Here is a 23,229-nt window from a genome sequence, read left to right as displayed (position 1 = left end):
AGGAGCAGACGGAACAGGAGCGCCAGATACATAAAAGGAACATGTGGACATCATTAATAACCCCCCTATTCCACAAGTACCTTGAAAGTACCTCTAGATGATTCTTTCTGCCGATCTTACATGAGATTCTTTTAACTTGTTTTTGCTCCATACTTAATAGTAGCAACTAATTCCTCGATCTATTATCCCCTGATCCAAATTTAGGAATCAGTCCACTCGGGTTTCTATCCAATTCTAGACGATCCACGGTTTAGTTTGATCTGGCGCATGATGCTTATTGGATAATTTTCATCAAAGCGGATAAATTGATATATTGGCAAGCCTTCTGCAAGCCGTCACTTAAAATTAAAAACGCCACGGCTTAAATAGTGCCGTTCCCTTCTTGACTACATGTAACATTCGTAAGGCTTCTGCATCAGTAGTTGGGCGTGATTCTCTGCCTGATTTGTCCAGCCATTGCAGCACTGGTGCATAGCGTGTTTGTTTGCGTTGAAATACAAACCGGAATGCGGCTGCAGCCAGATACTGGAGTTGATTGATATGCACTGGGCATGAGAGTGGAGCTAATTTTGATGCCCGCCGAGCTTGGATGATACCATGAGTCTGCTGAATTAGATCCCGGATGATGTTGATTATTATGGGCGAGTCAGGATGGGCACGGCCTCGAAGAGATTTCATGTACCGGTACATTTTCATAGCAGAGGTGATGAAACCACAGTAGAGGTTGGACAGAACAACACTTCGCGAATTATGAGCTCCATCGATATACATCGAGTGGAGCTGAAACCGAAGAGCGGTAACAACTCTGCGTTGAAAGGTCCGACCAGGAAGGCGGCTAGTCTCGACAGTCAATGTATTGGACAAGGTTGCGGCAGCTGAGTCGCCGCCATCCAGTAGACGATCTTGGTCTCGGTTGATCCCAAGTGTGTGTGTGTCAATTAAACACCCGCAGTAAGGGAAAAGAGATGACCCCTCGAGGCGGGGAATATGAACACCGTCAACCATTGTTGTAAAATTGACCAAGCTCTTTGCTGGGTTGACGGTCACGCCATACGAAGGCTGACCGCGTATCATGACTTGCAGAAACTCCGTTGCTTGGCCGATATCTGTGGTGACGAGAAGAAAGTCGTCAACGAGTCGCAGAAGCAGTGACTCTTCAGGTCGTAGGAATCCCAGCACGTTTCGTTCCAGCTCCGCGTAGAAGAAATTGCACAGCAGGCTTGACACAACAGAGCCCTGTGGAATTCCACTGCGCTGGCGGAAGTACTGCTTACCCATCTTGACCAAGTTGTTCCGCACATGTTCATCGAGCATTTCTATCAATGAATCGGTACCATGGGTTTTCTGGTTGATACTATCAATGAACACTGTGTTATCTTTCCGATGCGCCCGATTGGCCACAATTTCCGATATGGCTTGTTGCTTTCTAAGAGGTGCTGCACGCCCCAGGTACTTTCGCATTGGTCTTTTCCATGCTTCAGAATTTGAGAGATTCATCTCCACGTGCTTCGTGACCAGGTATTGCTCTTCTGAAACCAGATTTGCGATGATATGCAATAGTTTCTTTTGAGGGATTGTATCAAAGCAAGCTTGAATATCAACCTTGACGAAGAAGAGACGAGGAAAGCGACTACCTTCGATATTAGAAATGCGTTGTACCAACTGTTGCTTGAAAACTTTCAACCGAGGGTGCAGTTCTCCCATAGATTGCATTGCTGCCCCTGATTTAGTGGGAGAATGATCTCGCTCATAGTTCAACATGTTATAGACGGGAGCCAGATTTGAATTGATACTGGGTGCGAGATATCTGCGTTTCTTGTTATAGATGCTTTGCTTGAGAGCCCGTTTGCGAAGATTTAAGATAGGTCGTATGCCCGTTGATTTTGGAAGAAGACGAAGAGCACCAACTCCTAAAGAGCTGCTTGCAAGCATCCGCTGAACACTTTCTGGATCAAGTTCCTCAAACATGGTGGCCTTCAGTCGCAATAGAGGCTGCTCTGTTAGGCGTTTCCATACATCATGGCGAAAGTAGAAGAGGCGATATCGATGAACCTGCGATTCTGTTACGTAAAAGTTGGTCCGGATCAAATCCATCAGAAGGGAGTCAAAGATATAGAAAATGAATTCGTGCAGCAACTCTGTTCGTTTCTGCAAGTCTGAGAAGGACATTTTATCTTTGGCATCATCAGATTGCCGTTGGAGCTTGGGTGATACCAGCCAGGAAATACAAGTAATCTAAAGTAAAATCACGTCAGACTGGGTCCTTGCAAGATCAAATCGGGAAAACTAACCTTTAAGCCATTGCACAGCTCATGTAGACTGAGACTTTCATATCGTCGCATCTTGATAAACTTATCTACATTTTTCATAATAGCTTTGCGATTTGCTATGCCATCAACACCATCACCGAAAAATCGCGGAGGGATTAAGTTCTGTAGGACAGAACGGCAAAAAGCTGAAACCGAAGATGGGGGAGTTGCATAATCACCCATGCTGACTTTTGGCTTCGACTTTGGACTCTTCCGTGGGGTAGAAGCTTTGGCTTCTTGCCATCGTCCTTTTATTGACGCCTGAGTTATCAGTTTTTCTGTAGAAGAAGCCAACTCGTTGCCTGTGGTATCATCTGGTAAGGACGAGGGTGCGCCGAGTGTCCATGGAACATTTGCCTGATGGGGTTAGCTACTGAGAGACGGAATGAAGTGAAGAGGAGTAGCTCACCTCCATGGGGCAATAATATTCCAGCAGCGCCCGATATGAACATCGAGCATGACGAACTCGTAGACTTTTGGAAAGCTCAGTCGCCTTTCCTCGCAGTCGCTTTGGGCACTTTGAAATGGGATCCTCGGTATTCGCTGAACTTTGCTCCGCTGATTGAACAGGTCGCCGTTTTAGTGCCTGCCGAGATATTTTCTCTTCTCGGAAATTCGGAGCTGTGAAAGGATTGGTATAGTAATTTGCGTCTATTTTTCGGACAAAAACGTTCTGCAAGCCAAACTGTCGGGGAAAGATGTACTTCATCACATACATATCCTCAGCTGTCGAGTCCAATGACGAGAAGCGGTTCAAGACATCTATCCGATATGTAAATATGACCATCTGTAAATAAAATCCCTAGATAGATAGATATACATACGATTCCTGCTCAGTCCAGAGGGTTCCTTCTGATTGGAGTCAACTTTCGGCCGACTGTATAGTATGCGACGGCGGGACAGCACGATGCTATTGAGACCATAGGGTTCTCCTCGACTATCACCGCGATCGCGTTTCTTTTTTGTCTCTTTCTGACCCAAGTCCAGTCCATCAAGTTCTGAAAACCTCTCCCTGACTTGTTCCAGGGAAGACAAAGGTAGCCCTAAGAGCGTGTGAGTGGTGATAATGTATAGCGATAGATCCCACCTACCACTTAGTTGGTAGTAAATCCCCTTTGAAACGTTGATGGGGCTGAAAATGCCACAATCAAAGAGCAGCCGCATCATGATATCGTTACCATTCTGGCCCAAAAGGCCCAGGATATCTGTCCATGGAGCCTCTGTCAAGGTTCGGACATTCGGGTTGGGAAACTCAGCTACCAGCCCTGGGATAATGCTTTCCGGGCCATTGTCCCTCGAAAGGCGTTTGAAGCCATGAGTCAACAAATGCGGAGATTTCTGGTATGAACCATAACGATTAAAGAGTTGTCCGATCACGAATTCAACCACCTGCGAAAGACTTAGTACCCTCTACATCTGTCAGATTGTAATATGCTCAATGCGTACCTCAGACTGGGGAGAGTCCGGACCACTGTCTGTGCTAGCTAAGATTGACCGCGACTGGGACTGGCTGAAAGCAAGATAGCCCCGCTGGCGTTCGGAGTTGAGTTCCGGAGGTGATTTCTTCAAAACTCCCACCAGTGTGGAGTCTAGTAGGGTTGCCAATGGTTTGACATTGCTTTGCGCCGAGGCCTCGAGTGAGGCTATGCGTCGTCGTCGCAATTTGGAAGATCTCGGAAGTTGGTCCAGTAGGTACTGTCGTAATGTAAGGACATTTCGGTAGTACAGTGAAATCAAAGGGTGAGAAGTCTGGTTTTTTGGCACAATGGGGCCTTTGGAGGACTTGAAACGCCCAAGGGTTTTGGTGATACTCGTCTGAGACGAGGGCGTGGGACCGTGGGTCTTGACGGGTCTCTTCCGCTTGCTTCCCATTGTTGAAAAAGGGGATTGGAGAAAGGATTAATTTGGGGAATTCACGGAGCTCATGGTCCGATGGTCCGATGGTTTATGGTGTTCAGTAGTGAGGATGTGGATGCGAGGTGAAAATTGGCAGATGGGGTCCGATAAAATATTACACAGTACGCAACACAATACGAAGTATGAATCCAAGGTTACTGATGGGATCAGCAACCAAAATATCAAACCACGTTTTTCTACTTTCTAACCTAATACTGTACATATATCTTTTTTCTTTCAATGTCCGTACTTCAATCTAGAATATTTTCTCCACATCTCAATCCTACGATCTTGCGGACGAACTTGAAGCTTTGGGCTTCAATTATCGCCAATCAGGGCAAAGCGACATGGGGGCGAGGATTCATTGACCCACGGGAAGCCATAACAGGTCTAGAAAGGGCCGTTGTAACCGTCTCCACTGCGTTCCAAGGTTTGGTGCGAACAGGGGAAATGTGGAAATGTGTAGATGAAACAGTACACAAATACTTTGTAGTGTCGAGGACTGAGATGAATAGTCATCAATAATACCCAATACAATATTTAAATATTGCATACAAAAACAATAGAATGCAAGCAAAGAAATAATCTCAAATACTATTACACACTCAATACTCAATACCTAATACCCAATACCCATACCTCAATACCAAACTTACTCAAACTTTCGACTTCAAAGTCTAATTACGACTCGTCAATTTGTCCTGTCCTTCTTCAACCTTCAACCTCTCACCTTCTTTGTCGTCTACACCAACCGGATATCTGGATATCTGCCCCCCGTCTTTCCTTTCGTCTAGAACTGTGAACTGGTTTCGCGTTATCTTCTTTTACAACCACCTATCAGAAGCCACATCTGGTAGACGCCGAACAAACGTCAGCGCCGCTAACTCCCTCGCCTTTTTATTCGTCACTTTCATAATAATCCCTGCTTGTTACGGAGTTTGAAGTTGGTACATCCATATCTTAGGCTCAAGCAGCTCGATCTCCCATCTGCAACCATTTCCGACGCTACTCTGGTCTTTTCTGATCTACCTGATATTTCCCCTCAGAACCGAACCCACCTACTCTCCCTCTTTTCCCTCTTCATTTCTTTTGCGAAATATTGAAAACGAATTTGGAATCTGTGAAATATAAATCTTGAATGGGGGTGCACTACCCAGGATTGCTTTGTAGCCTGACTTCAACCAACAACTTCCCTGCCTTGTTGGGCGTTCGTCTGGAACAACGCATTAGTTCAACACCAACTCGGAATCACCCAGTGGAAAATATGCAAAATGTCTGGCAATATTGAGCAGGCTTCTGACATCCGAAAACCGCCTCCGTTTGGGCGACAATCATCGGCTCCGTCGTATAGCCAATCCCAGGACAGCGCTCATAGATCCTCTTCATTTGAGGTCCCACTTGTCGCACCATACTACCCACCCGTGTTCTCCTTTTGTTCGGACTTCGAATCAAGCCGCTCCGTGGCCCCAATTCTTCACGCTGACGATCCATCGGGTAAACGCTCAGGGCGCGAGTCTCCCAACCCGGACGATTATTATCGATCGGAGGGGTTGGTAGTGTTGGCGCCCAATGTGACAGTTGCGAACGACAACATGGCAACGGGCGATGCTGGTCTGGATGCGCAAATGTCTCCACTGCCACCAACCGTCGTAGAGTTGTCGCAACAGAGACGACCTGCTTTTCGATCAATCTCCGATTCGCCAACATTAGGAGGACCGCCCATCCTTGTCCCTGCAACACGTTCCACTCCCAGGGCACGACAATCTTCGTTCAAAGACCTCATCAACAAATTTAACAATACTTCCGACGAAGTAATTCCCCTTCCTACCGTAATATCAAAGACACCATCGCAATCAGTGACTTCTTTGGGAGTAACTGACGACATCAAGCGCTCGAGAGATTTGCCACGACCTCGGGCCCAACGAGATTCCCTACCCTCGATCACTGTCAACCAGTCTCAGGGGCATGAGTGTGTCGAGTCGACACCAGATTCGCCCATCGAGCAGCAGCAAACCCCAGAGCCGCTGAATGTCATTCCTCCTTTGTTCCAACAATCTCCAACCTCTTTTTCTCGGCGACCGTTGTTATTGGAATCGTTAGCCATCGATACACAGGTGAAAACCCTGGGTATCCCAACGCACCTGAGACGTCGTGGCTCTGACGGGAGCATACAAAGTCCGAACACGGCGACGTCGATCGACCAGTTCAATACACCACTCACTCCTACAGCCTGGTATCTTGGGCAAGCAAACTCTCTCGAAGCGGTCCACGCCGGTGCGGGTCTCACTGCAAGTCATCGTAGGACTCAAAGTGAACGAACCAAAAATCCTTTGGGGCTATCCCTTGCTGAGCCGTGGGACCCTCAGATGGCGGTGTCCGCACCCTTGCATATGGGAAAGCCAATTGACGAGTTTGAGACTCCCGGAAGTCCAAATTCCAGATCCCGCATTCCTATATCCTCCCATCGCCTCAGTGCTGCATCCGGCTCAGAGGGCCTATCACCCACCAACAACAATCTCCCTTTCAGCGTTAGATCCAGCAGCATTCATCTGCCTCCGAAGGGCTCTAGTCGCCTTCCTAAACCGTCTGTAAAAGATAGTACAACTATCTTGGCCAAGGAAGCCCCGTTAACGGCTCGCGGAACGGGCACCCGTCGTAATCAAGCACCCGATCGGCTTCTACAAGCCTACATCACTACTACTCCTCCTAAAAAGTCTCCTCCCTTACGAAGTTCCCGACCGAGACAACCGGTCTCTAGTCCAGCATCTTCACAATCCAAAGCTAGTGACCGAGTCTCCCCATTTCAAAAGACCATTGATCGTCTTGCCGAACCACGCTACCCCCGTCCTCGACAGCGCCGACTACCTGAGCTGGGCAGCGTGGATTTCGAAACCCGGCGGCAAAATATTCAACAAGCTTTCAATCGGACCGTCCAGGAGAATGAGCGAAAAGAGGCAGCTGCAGAGAGTAGACGCCGGACCCAGGAACGAGAAGCAGCTCAGGCAGAGGCTCAAGCTAAATCGCAAGTGGATGAACATAACACATCCAGTACGCCGATAACTAGTTCTCTACCCCCACAGGAAAGTAGAGAAATGGCGATTACGTTGATTGAGCCAGCTGAGCTTGTGAATGAAAACCAAACCGAGACCTTTCCGCTACACCTCGATACGCCAAAAGCAACAATGGATTCTCCGACCTTGGGATTGCCCGATGCGAATAATCACGCGCCAACACTCACTATTGATCTGAAGTCACTCAAAGCTGACGATACTCCGCCCTCACCTGTCTCCGAGGCGGCCTCCGATGGTACTCAAGCCACAACGTTTGATCCAGAGCCTCAAGCCGGGTCAATTCACCGTAGAAACAGTGAATCGCATCGCACTCTTTTAAATCATATTATGCAGATTCGTGACAACAGTTCAGGCAGTGAATCATGCGATGATGATGAGCCGGATTGCTCTATGTCAGAGACTGATGATAAAGAATCCATTCATAATATGACTCGCCGGTCGAGTTATCTTCGCGAATCAAACAACACGGGTACTGAGGAGCCTCAGCAAAGACAATCACAAGACCCTGACCATCGTTGGAGTTCAAGCTCTTGGTCGTCATCTTTACACCACCAAGCATCTACCTGTGATGAACAATGTGATGACAGTAGTGATGACATCGTTCTCCAAATGCCCATGCCAGGGCAAGAGACCGAACCCGTTACAGAATCTTGCTCCGCCATCTCTACACGTCCTGAATCATTAGCGTATAGTGACCCGGATGCCCCGATCCAAGACCTTGGTCTGATGGGACCAGAGACTTTGGGTGCATCACCACCTGTATCCTTGAACATGTTCTCCACACCCCCAAGTTTGGCACGACAGGGTCGTTGGGATTCACGACGTATCACTCAGTTATACCTGGAGGAACTGACTCGAACGAGTGGTAGCAGGGTTTCACTTCCAGAAAACATTCTGTCTCGAAGTGCTAAAAAAATTGATCATGACGTTCGTGCTACAGCTCAGACCAATAGCTTGACTGACGAACCCGTGATTGTGCCAAGGTTTCAGGAACAACAACCTGTTGCAGACCGAGTTCCCCATACTTCAAGCCTTAGCCAGCGTGATGATTGGGAACATGCATCTCCGTCCATCATGGACTGGATGCAGGTCGCTGCGGAAGATGAAGCTATCACTCCTTCAACTGACAAGCTCAGTAATATGCACGATGTGCCTACTCCGCGAGTTCGACGACCGGTGAGTCAATTCAATAGGATAAGTAAACCAGATTCAGGCCTCGGCTTGAACATAATCAATTCCCGAGGATCGACCGAGTCCTCGCATCCTATGAAAGAACTTCAGATTGAACCAGTCAAGGTCGATGTACAACCATATGATCCTTATCAGGTCGTTCCAAACCGCCTTCAATCTTCCAATGGTGTTTACAGTACTGGGGGTAGTGGGGAGTCGTCATTCCGACCCTTGGACTCGACACATTCATTCCAGACCTATCAAACTGCAGATTCTTCTACCACATCCTTTGCTCCAACTGAGTCTCCCATGCGAATGGAGTCGAGGAAATCACCATCGCCCGAGCAGCGACGCCTAAAGAAACGGCGCAATGTCATCAAGGAGCTTGTCGACACTGAGTATACTTTCGGGCATGATATGAAAGTTGTCGATGATATCTACAAAGGTACATCCGGATCATGTTTGGACCTCTCGGCCGAAGACGTGAAGATCCTCTTTGCCAATTCCGATCAAGTTGTACAGTTTTCTCAGTCCTTTCAGGATTCTCTCAAGAAGGCTTCGAAAAGTGTCTATGTTATGCCTCGGTCACAGCGATGGAGTAGTAAGCGCAGCACCCGAGCCAGTCGCCCTACTTCTGCAGTTTCTCCTGATGTGAGTAAATCTGACCTGGAGAAGGACCGCGCCACTTTCGTCGGTGAGGCTTTCCTTGCCCACGTGGTTCAGATGGAGAAGGTTTATTCAGACTACCTGAAGAACCACGAGGCTGCCAACAAGAAACTTCAGATCTTGCAAAGCAGTCCGAAGGTTGCCATCTGGTTGAAGGAGTGTCGTGACTGGGCATCAGATCTTACGAGCGCCTGGGACCTGGACTCGTTGCTTGTCAAGCCAGTTCAGCGAATTCTCAAATACCCCCTCCTCCTATCCCAGCTTTTAGATGCAACACCCAAAGATCACCCTGATTATGCCAATATTGCGGAGGCGTTGCAAGAAGTCACCAGCATTTCTGTCCGAATTAATGAAATGAAGAGGCGCGCTGATCTTGTGGGTCAGGTGGTTGGCCGGAAACGCAATCAGTCTGATGTTCGTACGGGTCTTTCTAAGGCCTTTGGTCGTCGAACCGAAAAGCTTCGCCAACAAGTTGGTCTGTCCGATATGTTCGAGGACCAGATTTATAATTCTTTATCACATAAGTTTGGTGACGGATTCTTCCAACTGCAGGTTGTCATGCGTGATGTGGAAATGTATACCCGTGAGATGCAAGGCGCTATGGATCAATTCAACGAGTTCATTTCCTCGATTGAAGGTATTATTGACGTTTCCTCGTCCAACTACGCAGATTTGGAGGGCAAGTGGCGCAATTTCAGCATATCATGCCAGGCAATTACTTCGACTGCCTTGCCAGAACACGTGAGTCATTTTCTTCCCTTCAATGGTATATAGTACTCATTCATGAAATAGCTTGAAGTTGTTCGAACATCTGTGATACAGCCAATGGTCACGTTGCTCAAGCTTCACGACGGCCCCCAACGAGTGATGAAAAAGCGCGATAAACGTCTGTTAGATTACGCGCGTTACAAAGCCGTCATAGACCGTGGTGATAGACCTGACAAGAAAACCCAGGAGCAAGGCGAACAGTTCATCGCCTTGAACGAAACTCTCAAGGATGAGTTGCCAAGGCTATATGCGCTGACAGCAAAACTCATGGAGGCTGCTCTGAAAAACTTCGTTGAAATCCAGACAACATGGTGGAATATCCTGCAGAAGAAGTTGAGCGTTCATATTGAGGCTTTTCCAGACGATATAGAAAAAATAATTCGCGACTGGAATAGTGACTACACTTTCTCCGACGCACAAGTGCTATCCCTCGGGATTTGCAATGGTGCCCTCTTGGCAGATACCGTCAACCTGGTTAATTTCAATACTCCGCCTGGTCGACCTTCTACGATGAACAGTAGTAGTTCCATCCACCGTCCGAACTCGATGTCAGATGAGTCTGCAAAGGTCTCGTATGAGTCTGCCGGCAGCCATTTCTATTCTCCTCAACTGGATGGCAGCAGTCATTCAATGCTCCGTCGCCGGGCAGATTCCTCGGTTTCAGGGGGACCCGAGACCCCAGATATTGCGCGCAGTCAGCTCTTACAGCAGGTGACCAACCCTGCTTCCTATCCCCAAGCTATCAAGAGAGCCGACAGCGAGCCATTCCCCAGCCTACCAGCACTGAGTCTTGATACTCCTCTTTTGACTGAGATTATGAATGCGAGATCACCCAATGAGAACATCTCCCCACCATCCCCTGGTGGTAGATACACGGGCTTCTTTTCTTCTGCAATGCCCATGTCCGATGAACCCTCCGAACCCGAACTAGAAGCCTCTCACGTCTTGGATGCCCAATCTTCGAAGGAACCCTCGATACTGTTTCTTGCTGCAAGCATCTATGAGTTCAACATTGATCGTGCCCGTCGCGAGGCGGGATACCCTTACCTGACATATGTTCCAGGTGAAATTTTCGACATCATCGCCGAGAAAGGCGAGCTCTGGCTTGCCCGTAACCAAGATGATGACTCGAAACTCGTCGGTTGGATATGGAGCAAACACTTCGCCAAACTGTCGTCGTAGCTGTCACCAGTTTGACTCGTCAGTTATATCGTAACTGTTTCATCTTTATCTCCTTGGAAACACAACATAACCCCGAACTTCTAAACTCACGTGCTATAGATTTTGATTCTACAAGCCTTCCTTGACCTTTCATTTCATATTCCCTATTCCTTTTCTTTCCATCCACATTGTCCTATTTTTTTTTTTCCTTTGCTTTTAATTTCGAGATATGCGTGTGATGGATATTCCATTGGAGTTACATATGGCATAATGGGATGTACGTTTAGATACCCCTTACATTTTATTTTGAATGTTTACTATTTTAATTGTAACTTTTTCAATTATGGTAAGATAGGTTAGATTTTTTGGCTACTTTATTTTTATTCACCCGTAGCTGACTATTGAGAGATATCTATGTCTACGTAGGAAGCTTTGCTTTAGTACGAAGCTCATATAGGCGGATCAGCACCCCTTTCCCCTCCCCTCTACTCATTGATAGAAATCTCCTATCTTGAAGAAGTTGAGTCAATCATGGATGGTACAATACCTTGCTCCGTGATGCCTATCTATAGCACGATGCGTACAGAATTCAGTGGAATCGGTTGAAAGCCTACCTAGGTATGCTGCAGCTACCGAATCGTAGCCAATACCTTGGAAAAAACTAAGTAATCACACGATCCTGGCAGCCACATTTGTCATAACCCAGTTCCAGCTCCAATATCTATCAACTAACTCCACTCGACCAAGGTGGGAACGAATCATGCAATGTTCCACGGTTGTAACAGGTTGAATCCTGGCGAACTATCACGTGGTTGTACCACGTGACCCACCAACCGCATACCTCACGATTCCACACCGAATTGTTCACGTTCTTCAAGGATTTTGTAAATAGCATGTGCCTAGCTAGTTCTGAATTCAAGATTAGCTTTAGCCCTTCACAACGGTGATGCTAACTTCGTAGAGAGAGATTCAGCTCAAGTCCAGTGGAGCAGCAACTCTAGCTGATTCTCCCTCTAGGAGGTTAACAGCACCGTGGTAGTAAGGAGAGCCAAATATAACGAGCAAATGCCTCATTGCTGTCATTTCAGAGTGCTTACCAGCACGTTTGTTTTTTTTTTAAATAGATTTGGAAGCAGAGAAACCTAGCTTTTTATCCCGGGATAATATATGTGCATTGTATGTCCATCAAGCTTTAAGGGAGCTGAATCAATATCAGTTTAGCTTCTTATGCTGGAAGTTGAGGGTACAAACTTGAATTTCTCGTCGAAATATAGGGGAGGGGGCATAGTCTATGAGATATTCGATGTTATTTGCAGTCTAGCTAGAGAGTATTAGACCACTCTGGCATTTCTTTCTCCATGAGATTAAATGTCAATTTTCTCTTGGAGTGCGTCAAGCGCGTGTTCCTTAAATGTGAAGGTGTATGGTAACTAGGTTGACACTAGACAAATTTGATGTGTAAATTGCTTATAATTAGGCGTATTAATTTTAAGGTGAGTAGTTCAGGATACAAAGACTTTCAACGTTGATCAAAGTTATTGAAATAGAAGTGGGGCTACGAACTTCTTATCTCCCCCTCTAATCTTATCCCCGAATCACGTAACTTATCTAGTACTATGTCGAACTAGAGTTCCAAAGTTGGCTCACGCTATTATATATATAGAAGAGCGCAGACGGTAGTGGACCAAATTTGAAGACTTCAACTCATATTCAATTACTACCTTAGATAGAAGTATGTTTCTGCAGTCTACCTGCTTGATCTCTATTTTCGAGTAGTTCTGCTTTCGTATCTATCACGGTTATGGCGTAGTCAAGTGGATTTATCATCGATTTTTGGGTGACAAGATCACTCAGATTCGGATTCTAAAAAGACAGCCTTGAAATCGAGGTATTTAAAGACAAGTTAAATGAAGAGGAGACCTTGGCGAAAGGGGGAGATTTAGTTAGTTATCATGAATGGGTGGTTTGAGTCGTCATTAGGCATACAAATCAAGAGAGTAGGAAAGGAATTTTGCCTTGCATAATGAGCTGAATATCAGAGTGTAATAGAGGTAAATCTTGCAGAAGAGCCCTCGCCGTATACCTAGTCTATCCCTTATAGTTCCAAGATTTGAACATGGCCTCAAAACGGTCTTGCTCAGCTTTGGTTAACGAAGTTTCAGACTTAGGATCTGGCTCATAGCACAGGATTTCCGATAATTTCTTTCTTTAGAGGGGCCTGGGCCAGTCAATCTTGTCGAAGAAAGGGTGTGATGTGATTTCTTCGGACCCGTTTACTCCTAGGCGCTGGAGGGGACCAGGAAAGAGGAGTTTGTTCAGAAGATCCTCGGCGGCTTGTGAGAGAGGTATACCATTGGAGTAGTTGGAACCTCGGGGCTATGCCGGCATCATCGGCGGGATTGAATGGCAATCGGTGAACATTGGTGGAAACAACACCAAGTAGGCTAGAGCAGCATAATGACCATTGCCTTGTATGGCCAGTAAATCTAGGGTCAAACAATCATCGACATACTACCATTGCCTTGTATGGCCAGTAAATCTAGGGTCAAACAATCATCGACATACTGCTGATCAAGTTTTTTAACATTGCCATATGGAGGCTGCGGCCAAGGAGATCGATTACCAGATGTATTACGGACATAAAGATCAAATTCACCGAGGAAGAGATAGTCGGTGAGGTCAATGAAAACATTCTGCGGTTTCAATCTGCCGTACAAAATATTGAGATTATCGAGACAATCCACACAGAAAATTTGAGCTGCATAGAAACGAGCTTCGGTAAGCTCAAGAAATATTGCCTTTCCAGCAATCGGGTAGATCATCATTATGAAGAAAAGAGCACATAACATAATTTTTTAGCGCTAAATAGCTCCTTAAATGCTAAATTTCAGGGGCATGATAGAGGGACTGTTCATTTGAGGGCTGATCTAAGAGCTGTGATATCGTATTTTTCTTTGAGAAGCCCTATATAAGAGTAGTATAGATTACCTAGGTAGCATTTTTCTTCCTATGGATATCGATACACCGGTTAGAAAGAGCTACGGAAGTGATACCGCTCGGTCACTTTACTCCAAAAAGGACAAAAATACCGAATAATCAGCGTATGCCCTAACTCAATGACTTTTGACATGTACGTTGATGTTCGAACTGTTCAAGTATTGGTACCACACTCGTGTAGATAAATTGGGTCATAATGGAAATAGAGCCTCTACCGAAGATAATAAACTATTAATGTGTGATTTCTAAGTTTTTAGTGAGCAGAGGTTGGAATTCAGATTTGCCCAAAAATATGTCTGTATTTACTTTGGCGCTAGGAGTAGTAGGCTGATATGACCAAATCTGGAGCTCAGCTAGTTGTATGTGTAGTTTTACATATTAGAGCTGTTTTGCTAACTGTGAAGCTCGGGTAGCGAGCGTGAGAGATGATTTGGCTCTTGTCAAAGTCGATTATAGCATACGCACTGGGTTCACGGAGGATTTCGTGTCGCAAAAGCCTGTAATGAAAGGTAATTCATGTAATGTAAGGCCCGGTTATCCCCTTGACTGTCGAATTTGGCCAAATTAGCGCCTTGGCGAAACGTAAGATTATCATTGGCTATCATAGATTATTAAGCTATTTGATAACGCATAAAGTAAATCACATACGACCCGTGATTACATACGACCCGTGAATTAGACCCACTTTTATTTCATCTTTTACATTATTTATCCCATAACTCCATTAAATTCAATAAAAATATGTAAATAAACTATTGAATCGGGCGCTGTGGACACGTCTCTCTCCTATGCCCGGTTTCCCGACATATCCCACACCTACGTGGCCGATGGCCTGGTTGAGAAGAAGCCGGGGTTTGGTGTTGGTTTACACCATCACTATTTTCAACACCATTAATTGACGCGTCGATAAGCTGTTGTGCTTCATGGAGCGCAAGACCACCTTCAATAGCCATTCGGCGGTTAGGGCGTGCCTTTTTTTTCTTCTCTTTTATGTTGGCTTTGCGAAGAGCGGCGATTTCCTGAGCTTGTATTGCCACATGTTGGTGTATAGCTACTGCGCCTTTCAAGAACTGGTCTAAGATCTGCTTTGTTTGTGTAGATGGCGATCGTGACACTGTACGTAATAGAGCTTTATGTTGGCGACGTATATCCTTCTGTGACATTGGTGTCTTTGGAGTATAGTTCTGGCTAGAGTCGCTCCCCCGGGATGGTGGTGGTGGTGGTGGTGTTGGTGTACGAAGCGAGATAGTAAGCTTTGAAAGCACCCTTTCTGGATCAAATGGTGTAATTCCAGTAGCAGCGAACGCATTAGATGCAGATCTAATAGCCTCTTCGCGCGCGATAGGGTAAATAGCTAGGAAATCTCTCTTATCGATAGAGTTGAATCCTAGCTCCATTTGAGAGCTAACTAGCCGGCCATATGACCTCTTTAAAATGGCGAAACAGCCTACATCGAGAGGCTGTAAAAGATGGGATGAATGCGGCGGCATACATATTGGTATAATGTTGTTTTGTTGGCATGCCTGGTCGAAATCAGGCGTAAGGTGGCTACCATGGCCATCTAGAATCAATAGCCTATATCGCCCCTTCGTACGTGTTATGGTAGAGGGGATGAATAGCTTTTGTAGCCAACGAAGGCCTATTTGGTCTGATGTCCAGCCATTAGGGCTTACTTCAAAGCGCGTATTAGGTGGTAAATCGACATCGTGAAACCAACGTTGCATCATGTTTTTGCCCTTGAATATGATACATGGTGGAGGCGCCCAGCCAGTTGAATTTAGACATTCAATAGCCGTAACCCATTCGCGATTCCCGGGTTGTATCTTTTCTCGTCGGCCATAATAGCTAGCTCTAGTAACGATTTTGGCAGTAGCGGTTGTCCCATCGCGAAACCAGTTTCATCAAAGTTGTAAATGTCGTCTTCATGAATCCCATTCTCGCGAATAGTCTTTTCAACTAAGATAAACCAATCGCGAATAATCTTAAGGTCTTCCTGTTTTGCGCGCTCAAAATTGTAACGTTTTGAATAGCGAGTTTCGATTTCAGGTGTACGCTTGATGAAGTTTGAAACCCAATTTCGTCCGATTGTAAGAGGTGGGTCGATTCCGCGGTCGGCGAGTAGAATATTGGCGATTTGAGCGACATAATGAGGTCTAGGGGCAGATCCACGGTCATCTAAAGAGAAAATCCATTTGAGAAGAGTTTTTTCTTCAGATTCAGTCAATTTATGACCATTTGCGCGCTTCTCGACGCGATATTTAACACCAGATAGGCGATCGTGGAGGGTTGAGCGGGGTACATTAAAGGTAGATGCAGCTTAGGTTGTATTGGTAATTTCGCCATTATTTATAGCTTTAATAGCTAATAAGATCCTACCCTCCTGTTCAACCCGTTTCTGAGCTATTTGAGCATTCTTAGGTGGCATGGTGGGTGGTTGAAAAAGTAAGACACGTAAATGACGCGTTAAAAAAAATGAAATTCACGGGTCGTATGTAATCACGGGTCGTATGTGATTTACTTTAGTTATTAGGATTATTTACACACTTCTCTCCCTTTGTTTAGACTCTGTTTTTTTGGCGCGTTTTTGACATATTTTGTGACACGTTTTCCATGATGGACGACATAATCTTTATCTCATCTATAGCTGGATCGCCTATTCAATCGCCGAAAACAGAGCCAGAACCAGAGCCAGAGCCAACTGAATTATTGGCTGATATGCTTCCTGAAAACGCGTTTTTTGAACCGCTTGAAATGCCTTCAGAACCTTCTTCGCCGAATATTCATTTGAGTGGCTACCAAATTACAACTCCTCTTGGTTTTTTCTCTTTGTTTTTTACCGATGCTTTATTTACCTTACTATCTCTGAATACTAATAAATATGCGAATCTAAAGGGTGCTGGGTCTTTTGGTAGGCTTTGGCCTAATACTACACCCTCTGAGATTAAGCTGTTTATTGCGATTTGGATATATATGGGTATCTATCAAGCTCCACAAATGGAGATGTATTGGTCAACAACATCGCCATTCCAATTGCCTCGCAAATATCTGGGATTAGGTCGTTTTCAACAAATTAAGCGGTTTGTCCATGTTTCTGACCCGGATCCTGAGGCCATTACCCAAGAGGCTTTACGGCTACATCTGAAACCAAATCAGATGTGGTGGTATAAGCTAGAGCCATTCGCTTCTAGCATTCGAGAAGCATGTTTGAAATATTGGGAGCCATCAAATACAGTTGCAATCGACGGATCTGTGATCCTTGCTTTTGGACGTTCTCAACATACATTCAAGATGCCTAATAAACCAATTCCCCAGGGTTATAAGCTATTTACTATAGCTGATCAGGGATACATGTTATATTGGATTTGGGCAAGCCGGCAGAAGTCTATAGTGGAGGTAAAAAAGCTTGAAAACCTGACTATGACAGGATCTATGGTAAGACATCGCTCTCTTTTATCTCTTATGGTTCATAGCCTGGTTTACATCCTGTTTTGTATCCTGTTTTACGGCCTATAAATCAGGCTGTAAACCAGGCTGTAAACTAGGCTGTAAACTAGGCTATAAATCAGGCTTAGAGGCTGTAAGCCGATATCACTCTTCATTTATTTCTCTATTTATCTCTCTATTTATCTCTCTATTTATCTCTCTATTTATCTCTCTATCTATCTCTCTATCCATCTCTCTACCTATATCTCTAATATCTCTCGATTTATCTCTCTAATAGGTCATTCAATTGATTGAAAAAGCTCTTCCTAAATGCCCGAATAGATATGTGGTCTATATGGATAATTATTTTACAACTATCCAATTATTCCAATATCTTCGGGATAGAGGGATTGGTGCCTGTGGGACAACAAGACCAAAAGAATCTAGAGGGCGTTTTCCAAAGGCTCTTCATTTGCTAAAGGAGTCAAAAAAAAGCTCAGAAATGGAATACTTCATATGGAGCTTCAGTCGATTTGGTCTTATGTATTGTATGGCAGGATAATAGTGTTGTTACAGCCTTGTCAACAGTACATACTATTAATAAGGCTTCAGATTGGATCACTCGTCTCCGAAAACGACCAGCGAAGACTTCCACGAGCGCGAAAATTGCCCGAGAGCCTTTCAAGGATTCCCCTACAAAAGATCTTCCTATTCCTTGTCTAATCAATGACTATAATCATGAGATGAGAGCTGTTAATCGGGCAAATCAACTTCGTGCAAGCTATAAGACACACCGGAAGACGCTTCGCTCTTGGTGGCCAATCTTTTATTGGCTTCTTGATATATCTATTGTTAGTGCTTACTGCAAAGATTGCTCGCCAAAAGCAGGGTTTATCCCCAATAACTCAGCTTGACTTTAGGATACAGCTTTATAAAGAGCTCTTTAAAGAGGGAGAGAGAAAGTGAGAGGGAAAGATATAGGCCTAAGAGAGAGTCTGGTTTACAGCCTGATTTACAGCCTAGGAGGCATCAGTTGGAGAGAATACAGAGGCGAGCACCCTGTAAATTCTGCACCCAACAGGCTCAGAAAGCTAAGTCTCAGGGAAATCCTCCTTTCAATCCATTTCGAACGCGTTGGGGCTGTAAATCCTGTAAGATCCCTTTATGTAGGCCTGATACAAGGTCTTGTTGGAATCATTTCCATGCCATACGCCAGCCTTTACGCGACAGAGATGTAAATAGAATGTAACTAGATAATAGAACTAAGCCTGTTCTAGTTTAGCTCTTTAATGGTAATAAGAAATAGGCCGTGTCATTTGGCCTTTTTGCCAAGGCGCTAATTTGGCCAAATTCGACAGTCAAGGGGATAGCCTAACTGCCACTATTTTAGCGCATTGAGCTTTCAGAATCCATAATAGGAAAAAGCCAATGAGCTGTTCCACATATTTCTTTCCGACCCCTGAGTTGCCCCACAATTACTGGGAATATATCCTATAAACATCAACAAATGCACACAAATTCAGGGCTTTCAACATGGGGCGTTGGGCTTAGGGTATTATCGTGCTAAGCTACCGATCTGAGACTTCGGCACGATGGAGAAAGATGTTCAGACTTCCTCAAATCGTTTGTGATGATTCTATCCGCCCACTCCTTGCAAAATTTCTTGAAATCTAGGGGAAGCAAAGAGTCCTGCACTCAATCCACGCATCGCATGCTAAACAAATGTCATTATCAAAGTAATTTCTAATGTGCTACCGGAAACTGGACTTTGTGTACGATGCCGGTAGACTCTGAGGGTATTCGGATCAGAGTTTAGCATGGAAGTCTGACGGTCGAAAATGGCGGTGGAGCGCTGAGTGGGGATAGTAGCGAGTTAAGAAGAGACTAGCGATAAAAAGACTTCTTTTCCACATCTCTGAAATTTGCAATCTTTGTTGTGGTTCAGCTGTATTCTCAAACACCATGACCGCTTCAAAATCTGCGAAGGCAAAGGGCCCGGCGATCAAGGTCACACCAGCTACACCTCTACTGAAAAAGGCATCAACTGGCAAAAACTATGATGGAACGAAACGAGTTACGTCTCAATCAACCCTTGTAGGCGACAATGCATCTATTTCTTCGAGTGGAGAGAGCTTCTGGGACAAGGTCGAGGAAGATGTCGACAGCTACTTTGTGAGTAACCAATTCCCTATATTTACAGGTGAGCAGCATCAGAAGAGTTTGGCTAATGACAACAAAGATTGGTCCACGTGACCTGGACGACTACTCAAATCTCCCATATTTCATGAGAGTCAAGAGTAGTGTTCTACCGAAGATGATTCTCCCAATCTTCTTTGTTGGGGTTTGGTCCACAGTTGTTACTTGCGTTTCGATGCTCTACCAAGATCGTAGGTTCTGCTCTCCAGGCGGTTTTGATGTCTTTGAGACTAACCTCAAATTTATAGTTGCTATTTCCTCCCTGCTTCTCAATATTCTTGGTTTTGTCGTTGCTTTGGCTCTTTCCTTCCGTAGTAGTACAGCATATGAGAGGTAAGTCAATTCCTATAACGCTATAAAACCAGCGCCTAATTTTGCCCTAGATATGTTGACGGAAGAAAGGCCTGGACAGCCTTGACTCTTCAATCTCGCAACATGGCTCGAGTGATCTGGCTACACACAGAAGAACGCGAAGGTGAACAGGGTAAAGAAGACATTCTTTCTAAACTGTATGCGCTCCATCATAGCACTTTATCTGCAGGAAGCTGACTCGCTGAAGGACTGCTATCAACCTTATTCTCTCTTTTGCAGTTGCACTGAAGCATCACCTTCGTTTTGAACCTTACACCAAGTATGAAGATATGAAGGATCTTATCAGCAACCTGAAAACTTTTGCTCACGAAGCGTTCAACGATGATGACCCAATTGAGGAAATAAAGTCTTCCTGGAAGTTAATTGGACAGTTTCTTGGTATCTCATTCGCCCTGTCTAACCCAAGAAGATTGCTCAACCGCTCAAAGAAACCAATTGGAAACTTACCCCTGGAGATTTTGAACCATCTGTCCGTATGGGCCCAGGCTTCCATCAAGAGCGGTCTCCTCGAGTTTCCAACGGCTCAATCTACCGTCCGTAAGTTTTTCCGAATTTATATCCATAAGTATCGAGAGCAAGAAACACGATGCATACATTAGTGTTTAAGACATATTTGTGATCTTATAACCCTCACACCACAACAATCTGAGATATTTTGTTAACATCTTTGGGACTAGTTGATGGTATCTCCGCCTTGACGGGATGTATGGGCGAGTCAGAACGAGTTTTGCACACTCCTCTTCCAATGGCATACACTATTGCCTTTTCGCAGATCACCATGATTTACGTCTACATCCTGCCCTTCCAACTCCTCGATACTCTTGGCTGGGTCACAATCCCAGGTACTATGATTGCGGCCTACATCATCTTGGGTATCTCAAAGATTGGTAATGAATTGGAGAACCCCTTCGGACTCGACGTCAACGACCTGCCACTGGATTCTTTCTGCCAGGAGTTAGCAGCAGAGTTGAACATGATTACTAGCACTCCGCCACCAGTTGTTAACGATTTTGTTGTTACGGATACGAACAAGGTGCTCCATCCAATCTCCAAGAGCGGATATAATGACTGGACAAAACGGAGTGTCAGTGATATTCGCGGTGCACTCAAGGCGAAGAGCATGGTCTCGGGTAGAAAGACTCCAAAGCAGCATTTGGGGCCTAATGGCGTCTAAAAGTTGGATGTGATTTTGAGTTATCACAGTTCACGGGGGTTCAAGAACCTTATAGACTGTATGGTGGCCTATGTGGTTGTATAAAAGTTGTACCGACTTTTTCGGGCATAAATAGTTTAAAAGTCGAGGGAAGTGGTTTCGAAATGTCAACACAAACTGAATGCCAAGAGAGATGAGGGTATCATGAAAGTGGTATTCTGAGTGGCGCAATTCACGGATCATGGAATCCAGGTATCACAATGAGTAGAAGCAGGTCCTATCCCAGGTAAATTTATAAATGCGCCAATACCATATGCAACATGGGCTTGTGAATGATTCAACCACAATGTTTCAAGGCTTTCTAAGTTGAAGATTCCGGCTTTAAGCCTATACTTACATAGTGACTGAACAGGCAGATATATGTATGGCGAAAGGCTCAACATCAAAACGTGGAAAGAATCGCAAGATTGAGATGTAGATCTAAAGAAGAGCAAGCTCTGGATGAAGACTGGCAGCTCTGAGGATCAATGGTCCTAGTCAAGAAGACAGCACCTGGTGCGTTTAATCCGAAGATGACCTTAGGATATTGATCCCTGCTCCCTTTCTTCTTCCAAGGTTCTTTTTAAGGATTTGAAGAAAATAGCGCCATAGCCTATTATCACATTCAAAATCCTAAACAATCCCTAGAAAACCAAATTGTTATTTGTGCAGCCTCAGGAAGATCGTATGCTATAGCTTAAGACAGGAATTTTCATAATTATATCTCCAATAGTCGATACTCAATATTTGAAGTCCCAGGGTGTAGAAAACTAGGTTCATCCATCTCTTGAGACCATTTAGATTCACTATTTGCACAAAGCTAAAGGGGTCTATGGGTGGCTGATAGCTGACCAGGGTCAAAGTCACGATTGATCTTGTACAATTTGCTAAGACTGTTTTTCTATCAGTTGCGTTTTCGAGCGTTCCAGCATTACCTTGAATGGTTGATTTTTGGCTAATAAACGCCAATTCCAACACCATGAGCTTGTTTAAGTCCTCTTTCGCCAAGAAATCGCAAGGATTAAGACGTCCTCGATGGCCTACATGATGGCGCAGATGGCAATGTTGAAAGTTGACCTTTCTAAATGTTTTGTGCCACTTCGGTGGCTAATATTGATTAACAGCTCTTCAAAGGCTCGAGGTTACAGCAGCTTTGATCAGCTAATTTTGCCACATGAGAGAATTACTTGGGAAAGGTATCAGTTTTTAGAGCCTGAGACTCAGAAATATGAAAATCCATCATTGGGAACATTGTATAATCAATTTAACCAAACTAAGCATCAAACCTCGGTCTAAATAAATATAGGGATGTAAATATATGATACTTACATGAATCGATATGTTGACCACGTGACCCCGCCACATGACGCAGGAGCCTAACAACCCAAGTCTTCATCGTTTTTATTCCGGTGCCTGGTCATCTTGAGAATCTGTGTAATTACATTCTTTCTTTTTCCAAGATTGACGGCATTCCTCTCATCGCTGTCACTAAGCTACATATATATTCGTTGCGCCCAAGATCCTAACAGAATCTATCGTGATAAGGACCATACCGAGGCCTGCGAGATCAATAGCATTAACTTAGGGCTGGATTAGGATTCTTTATCAGCTCATGATTCATCTCATTCAAATTTCCGCCCTTCCCGTCACCCATAAGGCTGACAACGGCGCCTGTCTCTCCGAACGTGTCGCCCAATCCGGATTCTCCGACCGGTCTCCACTTAGCCGGTGCAGAACTGGGGGTGAATGAAACGGCTGATTGCCGCTCTCCGACGCCGACTACTCGTCTCGATCACGATCGCGTGTATACAAGTAGTCTTACAGACCCGCCAGAAGCTGCATTTTCCAATTATCGTCACTTTGTTGCCATTAGTCGAATTCACCCAACCTTAGTTTGACCTCTTACTTCGACAACTAGCTTTGCACATACGTACCTTGGTACAATCCCTACAGCGGCACAATTTATTTGTATTGTTCATATTCGTGTCTTGAAGTTGCTAAAATCTCG

General features: G+C 45.0%; 4 protein-coding genes across 4 annotated transcripts; 2 read left to right on the top strand and 2 right to left on the bottom strand.

The window, feature by feature from the left end:
• Positions 1–345: 345 nt before the first annotated feature.
• On the bottom strand, positions 346–4,181 carry N7495_002781 (telomerase reverse transcriptase; the record flags this gene model as incomplete). The annotated part of the gene is made up of 5 exons (XM_057205450.1): positions 346–2,235; positions 2,292–2,666; positions 2,719–3,071; positions 3,134–3,698; positions 3,756–4,181. 5 exons carry the CDS (start codon positions 4,179–4,181, stop codon positions 346–348), a joined length of 3,609 nt encoding a protein of 1,202 aa, XP_057066057.1.
• Positions 4,182–5,476: 1,295 nt separating this feature from the next.
• Positions 5,477–11,062, top strand: N7495_002780 (putative Rho guanyl nucleotide exchange factor; the record flags this gene model as incomplete). The annotated part of the gene is made up of 2 exons (XM_057205449.1): positions 5,477–9,853; positions 9,905–11,062. The coding sequence occupies 2 exons, from the start codon at positions 5,477–5,479 to the stop codon at positions 11,060–11,062; spliced, it is 5,535 nt and encodes a 1,844-aa protein (XP_057066056.1).
• A 2,471-nt stretch (positions 11,063–13,533) lies between these two features.
• N7495_002779 (uncharacterized protein) lies at positions 13,534–13,866 on the bottom strand (the record flags this gene model as incomplete). Its single annotated transcript, XM_057205448.1, has 1 exon — positions 13,534–13,866. The coding sequence occupies one exon, from the start codon at positions 13,864–13,866 to the stop codon at positions 13,534–13,536; it is 333 nt and encodes a 110-aa protein (XP_057066055.1).
• A 5,557-nt stretch (positions 13,867–19,423) lies between these two features.
• N7495_002778 (bestrophin family protein) lies at positions 19,424–21,203 on the top strand (the record flags this gene model as incomplete). The annotated part of the gene is made up of 6 exons (XM_057205447.1): positions 19,424–19,633; positions 19,701–19,848; positions 19,906–19,990; positions 20,041–20,166; positions 20,217–20,566; positions 20,707–21,203. 6 exons carry the CDS (start codon positions 19,424–19,426, stop codon positions 21,201–21,203), a joined length of 1,416 nt encoding a protein of 471 aa, XP_057066054.1.
• Between the last annotated feature and the right edge of the window lie 2,026 nt (positions 21,204–23,229).

Source organism: Penicillium taxi (genome assembly GCF_028828555.1).
Source record: "Penicillium taxi strain IBT 34144 chromosome Unknown utg000002l_segment0_segment0, whole genome shotgun sequence".
NCBI lineage: Eukaryota > Fungi > Ascomycota > Eurotiomycetes > Eurotiales > Aspergillaceae > Penicillium > Penicillium taxi.
Note: the sequence above shows the minus strand (reverse complement) of the source record. Positions and strands in the feature narration are given on the sequence as shown.